General features: G+C 45.4%; 1 protein-coding gene across 2 annotated transcripts; it reads right to left on the reverse strand.

Annotated features, from left to right (window-relative positions):
* Window positions 1-97: 97 nt before the first annotated feature.
* psmb7 (proteasome 20S subunit beta 7) lies at window positions 98-17,571 on the reverse strand. Of its 2 annotated transcripts, XM_042059050.1 has the most exons (9): window positions 17,432-17,571; window positions 16,635-16,728; window positions 16,185-16,282; window positions 15,528-15,668; window positions 14,837-14,952; window positions 10,067-10,125; window positions 1,907-2,058; window positions 968-994; window positions 98-336 (listed from the first exon to the last, which is right to left on the reverse strand). In XM_042059050.1, the coding sequence occupies exons 1-9, from the start codon at window positions 17,491-17,493 to the stop codon at window positions 225-227; spliced, it is 861 nt and encodes a 286-aa protein (XP_041914984.1). In that variant the 5' UTR covers window positions 17,494-17,571; the 3' UTR covers window positions 98-224. The 2 variants fall into 2 exon arrangements, with proteins under 2 accessions (XP_041914984.1, XP_041914985.1); XM_042059051.1 differs by lacking the exon at window positions 968-994.
* Window positions 17,572-19,557: the final 1,986 nt, after the last annotated feature.

Consider the following 19,557-nt stretch of genomic DNA (forward strand, 5'->3'; position numbering starts at 1 on the left):
TCGTAAATGCACACATTGAAAACATGGAAAGCCCTTAACATCCATGGAATCCCATATACCAAAAAAAAACAAAAAAAAAAAAACACAGGAGTCATTCTTCCTCACAACTTATTTTATTGTAAACCATGGAAAAAAAACACATGCTAGTCTAGCCTCTCAGGCACGAGAGGTTAGGAGGTATGAGGGAGGTTACACGTGTAACACCTTCAGGGTTCTCCGGGTCTTCAGGAGGTGTCCATGGTCTGAACAGTCTCGTCCACCACCTCCAGATTCAGAGGGGTCATGGCTTTGGTCAGGACAGCGGTCGTGCCACACTTGTACTTGTAGTTCCCAGCTCTGTCGGGGTGGCACACACAGAGAAACATGTTTACTATTCATTACACACTTGGCAGAAGCCAGCCTTGAAGGGTGGTCTAGTGACCCTCTCCTCCATTCCCCTACAAGATTCACACAGGACCACTTATGAGGGTTCATTACAGACAAACACAAACACTGTTAGTTTTTTTTATTAGTTAACACTCTCAAACAATCAGCATTTTTCTAGATACTGAAAGCAACAGTACATTTTGTGAGTTAGATTGGTTAGGACCGGTCACTAGAGTGCAAGGAAGTCAGTAAGCAGCCAACACTATGGCAACTGTTGGGTCCTAATCAGATCACCTAACCAAATCCTCACATTACTCAAGCAGCTTGCCATCACTGATGTTCCCATGTGGATCGCTTTGGCCGGGAACAGTTTTAGGAACTCTTACCTGTTTGAGGAATAATTTTTGGCATCATCTAATATGTGACACCAGCCAGTCGTACAGAAGGCACATGCTACGGGCAGACTAAGAGTGAAGCTAAACATGTATAGATGCTGCACCTGATGAGAAGTGTTAGCCTCCTCTACTGCACGGCACACATTTTAATTCACTCTCTAGCTATTCACTCTTAAGTACACTGCAAAAACACACACTTTACTCACGCAGGCATTGCCCCAAGCTCATTCCCTCTTCAAGAACAGGCAGAGAAAAGTCCACAAATCAGACTCAGTTTCAATACCATTCTAGGAGATTTTAGCATTGCAATACAGCCAGCCTCCATAGGCATCCCAATGGGTGACATGGAACAACATGCATGGAACATGACATGGAACAACATGCAATAACACCCTTCATCTCTGCTGAATATTCATTCTCAATAAATCTAAAATCTCTTCAGCATTACCACAGTTCCAGGCAGTGACACCAACCAATATTAAGAGATAAGAATGCAAATGTTTAAGACACACATCATTATGCGTGCAGACATGCCATACTGATGGAACAGAGTACAAAAGTGTGATCTAAAGCAGTGTTTTTCAACCTTTTTTGTGCCACGGCACACTTTTGACACTTAAAATGTCCCACGGCACACTAACATCCTGTGTGAAGAAAAAATAAACATACCATAGCCTAAAATTTCAAATAATACACAGATATGGCCTTATTATGGCTTCTATGCAAGACCTGCTCAATAAAACAAGTGCCCTCTGTTTCATTTGTAGGTGACTATATCTAATTTAATTGTTGTTATAAACTGTGATGATTCTGTGAATACTGGATATGGGGCCCCCGTTGTACAATGCCTGCATACCACAAATAGTGCAATCATACAATCAATTAGTGCATGTGGTTATAAATTCTTTGATGCAACAGTTGCTTTTCTGGACCAGTGAGTGACATTTGGGTAATTTTCTGCGGCACACTTGATGATCTCTCACGGCACACTAGTGTGCCCCGGCACAGTGGTTGAAAAACACTGATCTAAAGATGAAGGGCTGCGATTATGTTACAGGAGGCTTTGATTGACATTCTGGGATATGAATCAAGTGAGGGCTGTAGATGGTCTCACTAGATGGATGCTGGTAGGTAGTGAGTCTTACCTGACACCCTTCTTGTTGGCCTCGTCGTGGGGCCGCAGGTAATCCACCTTGTCCTTTTTGATCACACACAGGTCGATGTTGCTGCCAGAGCCCAGGTCGTTGAAGATACCTGCTGCAATGGCGTCTCGGACCAGACGCTTGGCCTCATCTTCCTGAGAAATGCATTGGAAGAGGATATACTCAGTCACTCAGTTCAAAATTCAATTCAACAAACAAGTGGTAGACATTTGACACTTGCAAGAGTGAAAAAATGATTTCCGCAGAAATCTTTGACAGTCACTGTGGATGTGTATCTTAGACGTCTAGGTTACAGTGAAATGATCGGAGTGGGCTGACTCGTCTTCATCTGAAGTGCTGCACAGAGCACTGGATATACAGCAAGGGCTCCCTCTATTGACACAGAAAATAGTTGCACACTGATCTTCTCCACACACACACACACACTCACAGACACACACTTCCATCACATCACGCAAGATAAATGATGCGGCAGAACAAACGCAATTTACACAATAGATGCCGTTTTTCCCCAGTGAGCCATTGAGGAGCTGCGGCTGCTTCTCAGCCATCTAGTGTGTGTGTGCCCAGGAAAGACACGATAAATAATTTACCTGTTTTAATCAAGAGCGTGAGCTACACCACTAGGGCTGCGGCCTGCACAGACTAAAGATCACTTGTGTCAGGTAAAGGGGTCTGGGACTGTGTGTGTGTGTGTGTGTGTGTGTGTGTGTTTGTGGGAGCATGCGGTCACACTGGGTTTACGTGGCGAGTGTTTCAGAGGCAATTATTTTGGGCTTAATGGTCCCCTGGGTGAGTTTGGGTGGAGAGTGCACGGAAGGGGGCAGAGCAGGGAGAGAATACAGAGATGGAGGGAGGCAAGGGGGCTGGGGGGGAGGGAGAGAGAGATGGATGGAGAGAGAGAGAGGATGGACCTGCCCGCCGCTGGTGGAGGTGGGAGTGGAGGGCGAGACCTCTGCAGGACCGGGTCAGCGGTCGGTGGAAGCCCACATGGCTGCCTCAAACCCCAGGGAGTCCGACCTTTGACCTCCTGCGCCGCAACCAACAGCAAGAGTCTCAGGCTGCCGCTTCACACCGCCATTTTAACCGAGAATTACATCGATGTGAAGAGCGCGCACGTATTTCCTACTATACTGCCACAACAAAGCCAACAGTCGGAATGGAATGGCATTGGCTGGGATTCACGCTGCTATTCATTCTGCCCAATCAGTTCTCGTCTTTAATGAACGCTGCTCCCCCCCCCCCTCCTGGTGGTACACTCTGGCTTTGAGTGAGCCGTGCGGCGCCGGCTGCTTTTTTGAAAGAACGTCCTGAGGACAGTGACTGCAGGGGGGGCGGGGGGGGGATATTGCTGCACGTGATTAGGAGACATCAGATCAGATCTGCCGTTCACTCGCTCCCCCCCGACTTCAGAGGAGCAAAACGCTCCCGTGGGGGAGAGGAGTTGGAGGGTGTGTGTGTGTGTGGGCGGGGGGGGGGGGGGGGGTGTCTGACGGCACCTCAAACACAGACAGCAGCACCCCGAGGCTAGCGCTCCCAGTAACAGTCTCCGTCTGATGACGAGGCCGTGAAGGAGACGGCAGCAGACAACCATCACAGGTACAGACACCCGCCCAACCAATGGCCACACAGCACCGGGAGACCAGTCGAGTGCCAAAGGGTCATTTGATGCCAACGGTAACGCAATCCCTGCCCCTGCCACTGCCCACAGGGTGCGTGATCTGCTGCCAGGTCCTGGTGTCCTACAGTTGGGCTCCCAGGTGATGGCAACACATCATGGCGTGGGCATGGCAGGAGAGGGCAGGCCATGCCTATGGACACCGCAGCCAAACAGTTTAATGAGTCATCTTTTCTATGTATGGCCAGTGTGTGTGTGTGTCACACGCATGGTGACAAATGAGTGTGTTGTCCGCTTGAGGTGGGTCAAAGAGCTCAGGCCGCGGGGAGTTCATTACAGCACCACCGACAGAGCCTCTGCTTAAACACCAACAGTGGGCACACACACACTTCCTCTCTTTTCTCCGTCTCTTGATCCCTCATCCCCCACTCATCCATAATTCAGGCCTGCAGCCGGAGGGAGGGAGGGAGGGAGGGAGGGGGAGAGAGAGAGAGAGAGAGAGAGAGAGAGAGAGAGAGAGAGAGAGAGAGAGAGAGAGAGAGAGAGAGAGAGAGAGAGAGAGAGAGAGAGAGAGGAGACGAGAGGGACGAGAGGGACGTGTTATGTGTGTGGCTACTGGGCCCTTTAAAAGATGATTTATGAAGCGCTGGACACACACCCTCCCTCCTCCGCTAGCTCTCCCTTACCAGTGCTGCGGTCACCACATCACACACACACACAGTCCACTGAGAGCACGGACAGCACTTTAAACTCTACTGCTGCCGCCTCATTTCTCTCTTTCTCTGTTCAAGTCCAATGTCGTTCTTTCCCCCTCTTATTCCATCACCCACACACACAGGTGCTGGCAGACAGATGACATTATGTTATACATTATATATACACATTACACTAACTATTGTACACACAAAATAATTCCTGGTAACAAGAGGATAAAGCTGAGTGTCATAGGTGTGAGGTCTACTGGCTGTTCTCCCATGCAAACTGACCAGTGTCTGACCCACAGTAAAGACAACAGCACAATGGACTCCACATGACCACCTGCACTACCCCGGTAATATCACGAACATGGACTAAAGCATCTCAATATTTTATAAGCGTGTTTAATATGCCTGAGACAGTGTTCAACATCTGCTGTCTTAGGGGTACACAGGCCCCTGGGGGGGGGGGGGGGGGGGGGGGGGGGGGGGGGGAAGAGGAAGAGAGAGAGAGAGAGGAAGAGAGAGAGAGAGAGAGAGAGAGAGAGAGAGAGAGAGAGAGAGAGAGAGAGAGAGAGAGAGAGAGAGAGAGAGAGAGAGAGATTCATCTCTAATTGGGCAGAATGCCAGAAATACCAGCCATTTCCTCCTCTATCAACACACTCCAGTGCAGCCCCCCCCCACCCCCACACACACCCCCCTTTACATTTCATGTCAGGCTCCATTTGGATGAACCAGCAGTGGGCCTACATGTTGTTATTGTTATGCTTGTGTGATTGCATGTGTGTATATGCCTCTGTGTCCCTCCCATGTCCCATGTCCCTCCCATGGTGTGTACAGTATGTGGGGGCTATGTGTGTGTGCGCGCGCGTCTGATTTTCCTGATGGTGCAGAGCTGAAATGGAGGCCCGAGTGGTGGAGTGTGCGTGTGTGTGTGTGTGTGTGTGTGATTTTCCTGATGGTGCAGAGCTGAGATGGGGGTGTGTGTGTGTGTGTGTGGGCTGGTGGAGATGACGAGGCGCGTTACGCATGTCTCTTCCTGCTCATCAGACACAATGGAGCAGACTGGGTGGGTGAGAGACAAAAGGGGGGGGGGGGGGGGGGGGCGCAGCGCATCTGTTGGCATTAACGCTGCAGCACCACAAACTGCCTCCAACACAATGAGTCAGGAGGACGCAGAACCAACGCAGAACAGCAACACAGGTAACTATGAACACGCTGCTTGCGTAAAAAGGGCTCGGGAATGTTCAGGGACTGGCTCCAGACTGGTCAGCCTCTGGCAAACACACACACACACGTTCCTAGGAGTAAAAGTGTCAGAGGGGAGGGCCCTTCTGGGTAGTGTATCTGTTGAGGACCTACAGCACACCGCCCCCTACTACACTACCAGCCCTTTGTGTATGCACACCCCACACCGGTCACCTCCTGTGTGCACAACCTCTTTCGCTCTAGCAGACACTCTTTCACACAGGCACAAAGTTGCTACCCAAAACCCAAACCCATTTTCAGCTGTGCACACAGTGGCGCGCACACACACACACACACACACACACAATGTGGGTTTACTGAATTAACTAAATTGCCTAAATGCCAGCGACTAAAAGCAATATTTACAAAGTCCACCGTAAACAACACATCGCCGAATCAGTAATTCAAGCATGGGCCATCACACATTCTTTTTTCTCTGCTTTAAAAACCTATATATATATATATATATATATATATATATATATATATATATATATATACACACACACACACACACACACACACACACGTATAGTGAGGGAAAACAGACAGGACAGACATTCCCGCTTGCGATTTGTGGAGGAGCGGAGGCCGGCACATCGCTAGTATTCCCAACTGTGCTCCGGCGTGGCCGTCTCTCCCCCCGGCTCTCCGGCTGGGTGTTTAGAAGCGATCCATAGCTGCCTACATGATGAACGAGCCTGGCTGAGTGGAGGGGCCTGGGTACCCACAATCCCCCACAGCGGTGACGAGGGGCTGCAGGGCTGCAGGAGCGATCCTCTCAGGTGCTCGACGAGGGTCCAGTGGAACTATACACACTCAGCCTCTTCTTTTCCCCCCCCCTCTCTCCGGCTCACACACAGACACACACTCCGCTCTCTTCAGATGCAGCCACAGACGTACTGCCCTCTCACACACACATAGAGAACCCTCTAGCACCAAACACTCGCGTACATTTCTCTTTTTCACATTCACACGCCACATCTCGATCCCTCTCACACACACACACACACACACACACGTGTATCTCGATCCCTCTCACACACTCACACACACACACACACACACACGTGTATCTCGATCCCTCTCACACACACTCACACACACACACACACACACGTGTATCTCGATCCCTCTCACACACACTCACACACACGTGCATCTCGGTCTCTCCCTGCAGCAGAGCGGAGGCTCATAAATCAGAGGGCTGGAGTGGCAGTGCAGGCTGTCCTCATCCATCTTCTCCCCGGCTGCTTCTCCAGTGGGGCTGGACCCCAAGCGACGCGGCTCAGGGGGAGCGTCGGGGAGCTGCGCCGCCAGACTGATAGAATAAGATGACTCGTCCTGGACGTCCCTGGGCACCCAACCTCTCACCCAGCCGACACCCAGACAGCCCAACGACAGCACCACTCATGGAAAGAGGGGGTGGAGGCTGTTTGGGCAACAGATCAAAGCTGCTTTTCAGTGAGGGCCTGTGTGTGTGTGTGTCTTGGTTTACACACAGATTATGCGCTTTAACTATTCTTTTTCGCTCATTCCAAAACAGCACAACAACTTGGACACGTTACATCTCACCACAAAACGAGAGACACACATCGTAACCGCAGCAACACACAGAACTGTGCCATTTCACAGTTGTTGATGTATGCAACAAGCTCCATTGACACAAATTTGGACACACTCGTCACCTGAACTATAAATTGATCATTAGAGAGCTAAGCAAGAGACAATATGCATATCGTTTTATTTATTGTTTTATTACTTGTTTATAGTATTGCTGTATGAAAGGAATATCATCCCTGAAGTGGTGCTGTTATACTGTATCAGCACAGCTGTGATCATTTTTTGCACTACAATAAAAATCACAGCAGTGCTAATGATCAAAAAAGGACTTCATCTCACTGCTTGTGCATTCATACGACATCACAGAATAACACACCCTAATAGTGAATTAGACTTTTCCCAGTTCTCATTGTTAACGCTGCTCATGAAAGCTCGCTGACATCTCATCATTAATGTGTACAATGTGTCTTGAGCGGGAACAGTTATCACTAAATAATGAAGCATTCATTAGGGAACTGTCTTCTATTCAAATCTCAACTACGCTATCTGAATGCAGCGCCAACATCACAAACGCATATTCACAGCCTCGGAGATGTGAGCACAGCACATTAGTGAATTGGTACCTTAAACATTTTACAGATTTGCTCTGGTGTTTGTCCACATTAGGTGATACCTCAGCAACACAAATCCTAATAAATAAATACTAAGACGTATGGTGTAAATCAGCAGGAAGTTGTTCAGAATAAACTGGGGAGTGATGTCAAACATGTAGAAGCATCTTCAATGTTGAACGAAGCTTCCCCAGCCACCTGCTTCCAACACATGTAACTAACTGAGTAATCAACACCAGGGAATGATTGGATGTTGGCGTCAGATGAGGCTCAGCTCAACCACGTTGTTGACCCGAGGGTTGTGCAACGAACTGAGGCTTCAGATGTATCCAGATAATATCAAGAGTAAACAAAACCCTGGAACCCTTTGATCAGGGGTTAACAGAAGTTACCGGAGTCAGTTGCCACATTACGCAGTGCACCCCTATGAGGTGCATTCCAATGACCTACCAAAGACAAACACCTGCCTAATGAGGCACCTTTGCTTAGCACCAACATGGAGCACCATCCCAGAGTCAAGCCTGATGAAGGAGTGTCCTTTAGACAAACTGGACGTCTACACACTTGAGAGCGTGAAGGCCCCCGGGCCTGGCTGGACTAAACACCTGCCCTACTGTAAAGTGGACTACAGCTTCACACAAGGGATGCTTTTAAAGATAGACACAGCAGTGTGCTGGCCACAGCTCTCCCTTGACTATTGGTGCTTGTGTGTGTATATATGGCATGCAAATCTTGCGACGACATTAAATCTTCCAAGTCCCCGATTATTAACAGTCAGCTTTTTATGGATGTTGTGACAGGGCTCTCCTGGGACACCGCGCGCGTGCCAACAGCGACAGCATCACTACACACACACACACAAACAGCCCCCCCCCCGCCCTCCCCCAACCCCAGTCCTCTTCAAATGAATGCTAATTATTCCTGCGTTCCCCCTTCCGAAAAGTGGGGATTGATGAGCTTGGCAAATCCACTTCAATGGCAGGCCTGATCTCGCTGAGACAGGGGAACCTCTGTCCCCCCTCCTCTACCTCCTTTTCCTTCTTCAGCATGTTTTTTTTCTCCTCCCCTATTCCTCCATGTCCCGTCTTCATTAGCCTGCTGTTAATTAGGTGCCTCATCTGCAAGTCTATGGCACTGGCTGCAGGACAGATAGCCCTTTGAATCCCGCCCCTATGATCTTTGCGCTCTCGTGGTTGGGGCTGTGTGTGTGTGTGTGTGTGTGTCACAAGCGGAGACACACACACGCGCACATGCACACTACTACGAGTTTCCCTGACAATTAGCGCGAGAGGGGGGGATGAATGCCCCCACTCCGCAGATCCATTATTCATGTTTTCACACACTATGGCGCAGCTTCAATAAATCATACAGCAGCCAGCGCTTTAAAAACCCCCATGCGTGTGCACACACACACACACTCTAATATACACAGACACATCTGCATATGGGTGCTTCACAAAAACGACCTTGGCATATTTTTTTGCTTCCATTTCCCTCAAAGCCTTTGATGGCAATAAAGCTATGGAAAAGCAGGGGATAAGAAAAAGAGGGGTAAAAGAGAGAGACTTCCCTCTTTCTTCATGTATGGGCCCTTTCTGAGGGTCTGTGAGTGATGAGGATACAGTGGTGTGGATATGATTCAGTACTGGAGGGTATGCTTGTGTGAATGTGCCGGTGTGACTGCATCGGGCAAAAGGTGAAAGTGAGAGAAAGCATTTCGGTTGTCGTGTTTTTGTGTGTGTGTGTGTGTGTGTGTGTGTGTGTGTGTGTGAGAGAGGGAGTGAGTGAGTGAGTGAGAGCGTGACAAAGACGGCAAGACATGTAATGGTCCTCTCATTTGTTTGAGGGAATTGCCTTATGAGGCAGTTTTATATGGAAATATTCAGAAAAGCCCAGCATCGGCAGACTACAGAACCTTACGTTTCCAAACAAAAAAGGTTCATTGCTTTCATTTTGGTCTGGTTCCGGATGTCACTAACAAGCGTTAATCAAGCGTTTGGATCAACTCCTGCCGGAGCTGGCACCAGTGTAACAGCAACTGGTAGAGAACACACACACACACACGGCTAGTGGCTTTAAAATGACTCACTTACCTGTCAAAAAGAAAAACGTTTGTTTGTTTCAGTCATGTATGCACAACTATTCTGTACACATTTTGTGCCCTGACTAGGACTTGTCTGGCAGTACGTCAATAGGTAGGATAGTGTCTGACCTCGTGTAAAATAAATAATTCGGTGAGCGATATGGCTGTATTTAAATACAATGGGATTCAAGCCAGACACAATGTCATGTTCTCATGTCAAGTCAAGCACATCTTAGGTGCTCAAAGCAAAAGGGGGTTGCCCTGATCACCCAAAGGTAGGATGTGCAGACTTAGGTGGGACATGGCATAGCAGACAGCACTCACCTCCATGTTGGGGATGTAGCGGTCCTCAAAGACAGCCATAGCAGCCAGAGAGCCAGAGCCTGTAGAGGAGAACAGAACAGTGAGGCAGAGTGAAGGGCCAATAAGACAGCAGGGGAGGCAGAGACATCCCCACCAACTAGCTTCCCTTATTTAGCATCTAGGATTTCCACCAATTCTGTCACCGCAGGTGGCCTCCATATGTATTTGGGTTTGAGTTTGACAGGGGGTGTGGGGTCTTTTTAGGAACAATTATCTGTGCATTGGGTTAACAAGGCCATCCCAAATACACTTTTGAAAAGCTACTACATCCATCACATTTCAGGCCTTTAGAGCACTGCAACACAGGGGGTAAATCCATTCACTTCATCAACAGCCTACACTACATCAAGAGCCTAAACACTCAGACTGAGTGAAGCGCGCACACACACACACCACAGAGAGAGAGAAAGAGAGGAGAGGGAGATGGTGAGAGAGATAGAGAGAGAGATGGGATAGGAGGAAAGAGAAGATGAGAGAAGAGATTTGTTCTGGTCACATGAAATGCTGCTGATTTGAAACAAAAGAACAGGAGGCCAGAGAGGGACTCTCAGAGGGAGAAAGGGGGGGGGGGGGGGGGGGAGAGAGAGAGAGAGAGCGAGGGTGAGAGAGGGTGGGAGTACATGAAGCCAAGAGACGGACTGGAGGTGATATTAACCTCAATTTTTCAGCCCAATTAAGAGCTGCACTTTCACTCGCCATGTCGGGTCTGTGTCTCTCAACCCCCTGCCCCCCACTCTTTTAAACTGACTCCATCCATTACAATTGTGGTTTGTGTTGCTGGGAGGTTTCGTGGTGGCTCTAGCCCGCTTTATGGCCTAGTCCAGTGGGACAGCTGGCTGGTGGGGAGAGGGGGAAGGGATCGTTTTGTGATGATTTGTGGGAGCGGCTCTGATACACATCTTCAGCCCAATGGCAGCAACCTGGGCTGCTAAAAGGGGACAACATCGCCCCCTGTTGCCTATAGTGCAAACTGCTGATGATCAATCGTCGATCAGGGCATATGGCTCAGCAGAAGCATCTGTTAGTAAGCAGTGCTGGGGCCCTCTGCAGAACATGCTGCGAATCCTCTCACTCTCCAAAAGTCATTTAAATAATGTCAAACTGGGGCGCGCAGCTCTGCAAGTCTTCTTCACTCTCTTCTTCAAGAGAGTGTCGGCATAAATATTCAAGGCTGCCATCTCGCCTGCACTTCTGAAGGAAAAGCGCAGAGGCACTAAATATGGGCATATTAGGATTCATTTCAAAAACAGAGGAAGCAGACTTACTGGAACCCAAGAATATCCAGGGGACTCCCATAACATAATAAAGATCGAGAAAAAAAAAAAAGCAAGAAGCCTCAGAGAAATATAACTTGACCACAGTAGTCAGAACTTCAGTGAAGAACGTCACATTTGAATCCCAAAGGCTGGAGACTGCAGTGCACATCGTTACCAGCTGGGTGGTACAGTAGATCATCCAGGTCATGTGATACTGACCAAACGGAGCAACAGCTGGTACCTCAGCCAAAGCAACACGAGATAAACACGTACACACCACGTCACGAGGTACACACATACAACACGAGGTAAACACGTACACACACACCACGTCAAGGGCCAAGTGGGGTGGAGCCCCTCTTTGGTTACATGGACCGCACCACAGCAATGTTCCCACAGTTGACTAAATCTGTTGACTAAAAATGTTTTTAAAACAATTTGAGGATAAAGTCAGCAGCTCTGGGTACACAGGCGAGAAAGGAAAGCGCCAGACAAAAACAGAATGCAAGTTGAAAACAATTTGAAGCAAAATTGGAAGTTCTCAGATTATAGCTCTTTGAAAATGATCCAGATAAGCAAAGGAGCATTGAGGAGGAAATGAAGGAACACTCGTCTTGAAGCCATCGCAGAACTACAGCAAGGCAGTGGGTCTGCGAGGGAACATTTGGTGATGGGAACTGAGGTTGAAAGAGGAGAGGACAGAAGAGGGGAGATATGGAGGAAGAGGGTGTGAGGAGAGGACAGAAGAGGGAGAAGAGGGGAGATATGGAGGAAGAGGGTGTGAGGAGAGGACAGAAGAGGGTGTGAGGAGAGGACAGAAGAGGGGAGAGATGGAGGAAGAGGGTGTGAGGAGAGGAAGAGGACAAAGGGAAAAAAAAGACTTATCGCCTGAGCATCACTTTTGTTTTCCTGGACATTCTGCACAAGCAGGCAATCCTGCATCGCTTGCTGGAAAGATACAACTGAGGAAACAATAATAATCCAAAAAAAAAAAAAAAACACCTCATTTGTCCTCTGTCAGCATAAGAGCTTTTATGTGACGATTTCACACCTGAGTAAGCATACCACATCTCCTCGGAGAGACAGGGAGTGTGAGTGTGTGTGTGTGTGTGTGTGTGTGTGTACCCTCAGCCTTATTCCTTTCTTCATCAGCAAGTAGATTAAAAAAAAAAAAGCGGCAGTGGCTTAGTCTTGTATTATTCATGCACTGCTGAGGTAGACCTGAGGAGAACCCAAAGCCATCCCAACCTCTGCCTGGTCGGGGACTAGAAACAGCATACACAAGAAGACACACCATGACTCCACGAACATGTGGAGTCAGCCCAAAAACACTACTGCCCCACTTGGAGTCCCACCACGTCCACCAAACACCCCAGCACGGGAGGCCAGACACTGAAGGGAGCTGTGACCAGGGGTGGGGGGGGGGGGGGCTCAAAGAGAGAGGCCAATATAGCTATGGATCGCTTCCCGACCAAGTAACAATCTTCAGGAAGGCATCCTAAGACGTATGAAGAAAAGCTTTTCTGGGGTTATGTTCAAAGAGAACTCAGTCAGGTCACAAGCTGTTGGACTATATCGGTGACTCCAGCTGAAATATTGATCGGTTTCCTCTTTATCTTTTTTACAACATATCCCTGCCACTGCTTTGCATAGTGTCAGCAGATACTATACAACTGGTCTGCAGGACATCTTAGAGGGCAAGGCGAGGAGCAAAGGGTCATATATCTTACATCTTTCTCCCCCAGCTGTTTTTATCTAAGATGTTAAGACATCTTCGCAGGCAGTGGGTTTCAATTCTGAATTCGCACCACCTTACAAATTGACCATTTGGATGAAGCAAACAGAGTGTGTGGCTGTACGTAGGAGTAGTGTTTGCTGGCTCATCAGAAAGTGCTAGAAAACTCTAGCACCAGGTGTGTGGCTTCCAAAGGTTAATGGGCAAGCACGCCTCAAAGGATTGTGGGATATGAGTGATAGCGAGGAACAGGAGTCAGGGGGACCTTTCCTATCTGGCTGTCAGCAATATGCCAGCTGCGATCAACAGATTTCCATGGTGTTATTTTACAGAAACATACCCAGTATTTGTCACATGTACATTCGTGACCTCTCCGACACAAACATCTTGACATCTACATAGAAAAACGTCTTCTGAGCATCTGCTGTAATGGGACTTTGCCAAGAAGTAAAGAATTCTAAGAAGCATACAATGGCTTGCACTCATTTCACCCCTTGAGTAACTCCGATTCCATCTTTATATTTGAAGCAACAGTGACCTCTAGTGGAGATCGATGGGCTGTTCACACATCTTCAAGGATGGAGAACACACACTTCTAATTTCTCTCCACAACACAAATTTAGTGTGCCGATTAGAATACAGGGTTCCCACACGATCTTAAAATTCAAGGACCTTCCAGGTCCAATCTCCTCAAGGACTCAATACAGCATTGTTTGAGACTTGGGATCAAGGTTAATTTCAGCTACAACAAAAGTGAATTTTTATGATGAGAGCGAACAGGCTTTATAGAGGCTCACAGACAATTATTAAAAAGAGAGAGGACTGAAATTGTGAACAATTCTTAACATTCCTCAACTGTGCTGTATTATAGTGATGGTAGACTACAGTATGTGGTCTTTTGCATTTTCAAACAATAATAATTATTTTAAAATCAAATTCACGCACTCTCAAGGATTTCAAGGACCTGTGGGATCCCTGAGATTCCCATGCAGGTAGACACACCTTCTCTTGCATATTAGTCTCCATGATTTCACTCAACGGTGTCTGGGGTATCTCTTAGAGCACAGGCCTGTAGGTGTCGGTTGATTTAGCAGTCTAAATAACTTCACTATGACTTGGCCTCCACCTTTAGTTTTACACACATGGATGTGTGCCTACAGGACAACACCTAAAAGCAGGGTTCCCACTCTAATCAAATGTAAAATTCCATGACTTTTCTCGGACACAAAAATAAAATCCATGACCTACTAACTAGGCTATACAATGAATGGTACATTGAAATTACTTGACGGAACAAAGAATTCAGAGCAACCGCGTAGTGTTCTAGAATCGTACAAAAATGACTTTTTTAGAGTGGGAAATGAAATGGGCATTGAAAAAAAAGCAGTAATGGAAATGGGTAATAACCTGCTAAAAACACCCCTGCGTGGAAACATTACATTACATTAGGCTGACGCCTTTTAACCAAAGCGATTCTCAACAAGGGAAACAATGAAGGTAGAGTACGATAAGGACAAGTTAGTGCATTAGTGAGTGCTGTTTCCATAGAGTCAAGTGTCAGTTTTAATATATGTATTTTGGCAACAAAATTCCCTGACTTCCTATGTCTGGAATAGACTTTATCAAAATTCCATGATATTTCAGAAATTCCATGACCCGTGGGAACCCTGTAAAATCAACCTCATCATCTACCTCCAGTCTCTGGCTGACAAAAAGATGGTGATCTGCAGGAACACGTACCCATGGTGACGTAGGGAAGCTTGTCAGTTGAGCCGTGGGGGTAGATGGAGTAGAGGTGAGGGCCCATGCAGTCCACCCCACCCAGCACAAGAGCTGCTCCGATGTAGCCCTGATATCTGAGGAGGAAGAAACAGCGCAAACACCTTTAACAATGGCTTTGTGGCAGCTTTTACTCAAGTATGAAAAACATCTCTTTGTACTCAACAAAAGGAAATATTTAAGCAATCCGGCACGAGAGAGTGGGGTTGGTAAGGACATGTCCACGGCTGTTTGGTTTGGTAACCCCAGTCAAGGAAATATCCTTCACCAACCTCACCAGTGCCATAGCCTATACAGCAGTTCTGCTACCAACCAATCAATTTTGAAGACAATCTTAATCTTTGCATCTCCTGTTGCCAAGCAACGCAGCATATCACTTGAGAGCCCAGTTCAGTTAGAGATGGTATATGTGCTTGTTCACATAATATTTTCTATGGTCTACTTGCTTGGCTAAGTTACATGCTAAATTGAACACTCACCCTACTCAGTTTACACCCTTTTCACACTAAATAATTGTCAAATGTGACATTACGAAATCGCTGCCGTCTTGCTTTGAATTCATTAATAAATAGCTGTAACGGATATAACTGTGGTATAAACAGCAATATGTTAATAATGTACACTGGCCAGACATGTGAAGTGCGGGTCCTACCTGAAGAGCATCTGTTTGAGCATGCGGTTGGCGGTGGCGACGCGGGGCAGGCGGCCTGTGGAGAGCGAGTGCAGCTCCAGGTTGGAGGAGATCAGCTGCGTAGTCATCTCGGTGTCCGCAGCTGTGCCTGCACCGCAGCAGCTGGGCACACAGAGGCAAAGGAAGACGAATGTCAAAGAGCTGCAAACACGTCATCTAGGACTACTACCTGTGGGCCACCATGATGCTCGTTTTGTTTGTTTGTTTAATTTAAGGCCATTTCAGCAACTAAGGCTATTTAATGGCCAGAGCATTGTGTTAGAGAAGCCTAAATATATATATATATATATATATATATATATATATATATATATATATATATATATGTATTTTTTTTTTTATCTATGCTAGTAAGATGCCACCATAAGGTAAACAATCAGGCATCAATGCATTTTAAGCAAATGGTAGACTAGAATATGCCCTGGATCTACAAAAAATAAGACAGAGATAAAAGTATTAAACCTAATAGAATGGAGGCAGCTTCAATATTTACATCTTCATCAGCATTAACTCAAGTGTAAGCACAAAATGCTTCTTGTCCATTGCTTTATTTCACATAATGAAAGATGAAAGATTCTGAACGAAGGTCACAACATGCACTGAACAATCATTACGTACTAGATGTTAGGGGAAATGTAGTGGATCTTGGAGCAGTTTTTATCTGCCACAATCATGCCTTCTGTGGCCCTTGTGTCAGCACCCAAAACAATGCCATCCTACAAACAAGGACCAAAAAAAGTATCAAAGTCAAGGAAAATACACATATGGTTCGAATGGTTCCACACCACACATATTTTAATACAAACAAGCACAACAGCATCTTTCATTACATGTTTTCCCCTCTAAAAATGCTAAAGTATTTTTATTTGGACTTCCTTCAACGATTGCAAAACTCACAACTTACGTTCTCTCATCACAATGATAGTAAACAAACTTCTTCCTAAAATAAGATCAGGGCAAAGGGTACCTGACAGAATCGAACACCAGCTTTTAGATACTAAGCGTCCGTTTGCAACCGAGTCTCTTATGTGGATATTTGGCGAGATCACATAACGCTATCAAACTCACCTTGAACACAACACCACAGATTGTTGTTCCAGTTTTCCGAGCAGCGGGAATGCTACATCCTAGTTTAGTAATCTCAGCTTCTAAGAGGGCATTCCTGAAACAAGACCGACAAAATAAATTGTGACTAAGCTGAATTTAGAAGTTCATACTAAACAGAAAATGCTAATTTAATATAAGGCAAATGATCTTTTAAATGGCATTATAAAACTAAGTACACATCATACAGGCGTTAACGTTGAGCGTTAAATTGTATCAGATGTTACGAGAATAAATAAATTATCAACGTAAAAGTTACTTAACGTTAAAACTTAAATAACTAAACATGCACTATACGTTTTTGATTATAATCATTTGAATAAAGATGTTTTAGCAGGGTGGCGATTAGTGAATTTAAATACATCTAAGCAAGTTTATAAACGTTAGGTAAAGATATTCTATACAAAAGGTAACGTCGGCTAACTAAACAGTAGCCCAGTTTAGCTGCTAATAGCGATAACTAGAACACCGCGTGCCATATGAAATTTGTCCAAATTAACTTCAGATTGGTGCTAGATTGTACACATTTTTCTGAAGAACAAAACGTATAATTTAATTTTAGCTATTCGTCCAACAACAAGTACAATGAATTCATTTTTGAAATTATCCTGAGTCATTCAGACAGGCCACAGTGAAGTATCAACAGACAAGCGAGATCACGGAGAATTCAAATCCTTTTCTGTAACTTTAATACAAAATAATTGAAACTGTACTATATAACGTACGTGCTGGTCCGGTTTTAATTCATAAGCGCATCTTACCTCTTACAATTTTCGAAACTGAAACCTCCGTACTGCGGCTGGCACACTGACAGAGTCGCCATTTCTTGTTTTCTGTGGAAATGCCGCTTCCGGGAAGCAAAGACCGCTAAGTTGACTTTCCGGTGCTACCCTTAATGGGTTCCTACCCGTTCCAACCCCTATGGTTCCAACCCATCTCACCAGTCATACATTTTCATAAGTAGCCTAGGCCTACCCTATAAAATATAAAACCCTATTCGTCACCTCTGGGCCATACCTATACTCCTGTGGTTTTGTCGTGTCCATATAATTTTTATCAATACATCTACTACATTTATCCCCACCGTTTTTCCCCCAAATGTGTACTTGCTAGGCCTACGCATGGCAAATCACTGTATATTCACACACAATCTCTCTGGCTACAAGTAGGCTAAATATAGCCCTACTTAGACTTTTCCATCAGTATATTAACTAGGCTATATTTAAGTATAAGTAGGCCTATCTACCAAGTATAGACTAGATATACTTAAACCAATATGTAGCCTATATAATTCAAGTAATTCAATTTAGTGTATCTCTGATCAGTAGGCCTACACAAAAAGTAAGCTACGCTTAGTTCAAAATAAGTAGACCAACAGTACTTTCATAAACTTCTTTTTGCTAAGGGCACACACATATTTCCTTTCAGGGCTAAAATGCCCTACCACAGGACTCAGAGTCCCCGATAGTAAGCTATTTATTAGTGTGACTGATCTTTTAGAGGCTATATGACAGATTCTCATTTAAATTTCATTTTATTCACTTAGCTGATTCTAATATTAGCCTACCCTTCTGGTAAAAACGTATATTTTACTGAGGATAGGCCTATAGGCTACTTTTAAGTATACTATCATGAACATGACAAATTGGGCTAGAAATATATCACCAGTGGGGGGCAGTGGCTCAGGCAGAGGACGTCGTCCAAGTACCAGAAGGTTGTAGGTCCGAGCCCAGCTAATCCTGATAAAACACTTAACCCCAAAAGTGCTCCCGATAGCCAGTTGGCGCCCTGAATGGCAGCCATATGCCATTGGCGTGTGTGTCATATAAATGCTGTATATAAATAATGTAAATAATCAATATAAATGCAGTGTATTAGTAAACATTACATCTGTTCACTTGTAGTGCACCTAAAAGATTACTACTTTTACACCTAAAAAATACTTAACGTATATACTATAATGAAGTAAACAGTGTGCTAGAAGTATATTGGTGTTTTCACACATTTACTTACAGTATAGTTCTCAGTACTTACAAGTTTACTATTATAAACTGAAAGTGGGCCAATTTATTCTGAAGAAGTATAAACATAGTGCATGTAGGCTCGTAGCCTACCACAAGTATTATACTAATAAATGTATGACCTAAAGTAAACTTGGGAATTATACTTCAACTGAACTTTAGTTTACTGACAAAATTATCTTTAAGTATACCTTGTTTTGGTAAGGGCACGCACAGTTTTGGACTACTTCAAGAATCTCCATAGAGTGCTGCTGTTCACAGGTGTTTGACTAGTATCACTATCACTGAGGCCTAATCATTTTATGTTGTTTTATGTCTTAATTTATTACTTTTTAATCACTTTGAAACTATTGCCCTTTTATGCTTTTATGTAGACCTACTAGGCTATACCAAAGATCCTTGATTACTAGCTCAGCTTTAACCATCTATACCTTGTGTGTTTTATGTTTTCTTTTTTATTCAATCTTTACTCTTTACTGTAAACTGTTCTTTGACTATTGCCATTCTATGCTTTTATTAGCCATTAGGAGCTATGTAGCTAATAGAGGAGCTTGACAGTTTATTACTGTAGTAGATGACTACACCCTTCTTGATTCCAAGATGTCTATCATTGAACTCGGAAAAGTAGCCTGTTAGAAAGCAACTGGATGGAGCCATGCAAAGCTAGCTAGATAGATAGATAGATAGATAGATAGATAGATAGATAGATAGATACTTTATTGAGCCCCAAGGGGAAATTCAGTTCCTAATTCTTTCCCACTTAGAGTGGCTATCAGAATTGTGCTGATTGGTGCTCAGCAAGGCTGAGAATGGGCTATGAATGTAGCCTAGTATGGCTACCGTGAGTCCTTTTAATAAAGTATCAG

This window comes from Alosa sapidissima, chromosome 13 (assembly GCF_018492685.1).
Source record: "Alosa sapidissima isolate fAloSap1 chromosome 13, fAloSap1.pri, whole genome shotgun sequence".
In the NCBI taxonomy this organism is placed as follows: Eukaryota; Metazoa; Chordata; class Actinopteri; order Clupeiformes; family Clupeidae; genus Alosa; species Alosa sapidissima.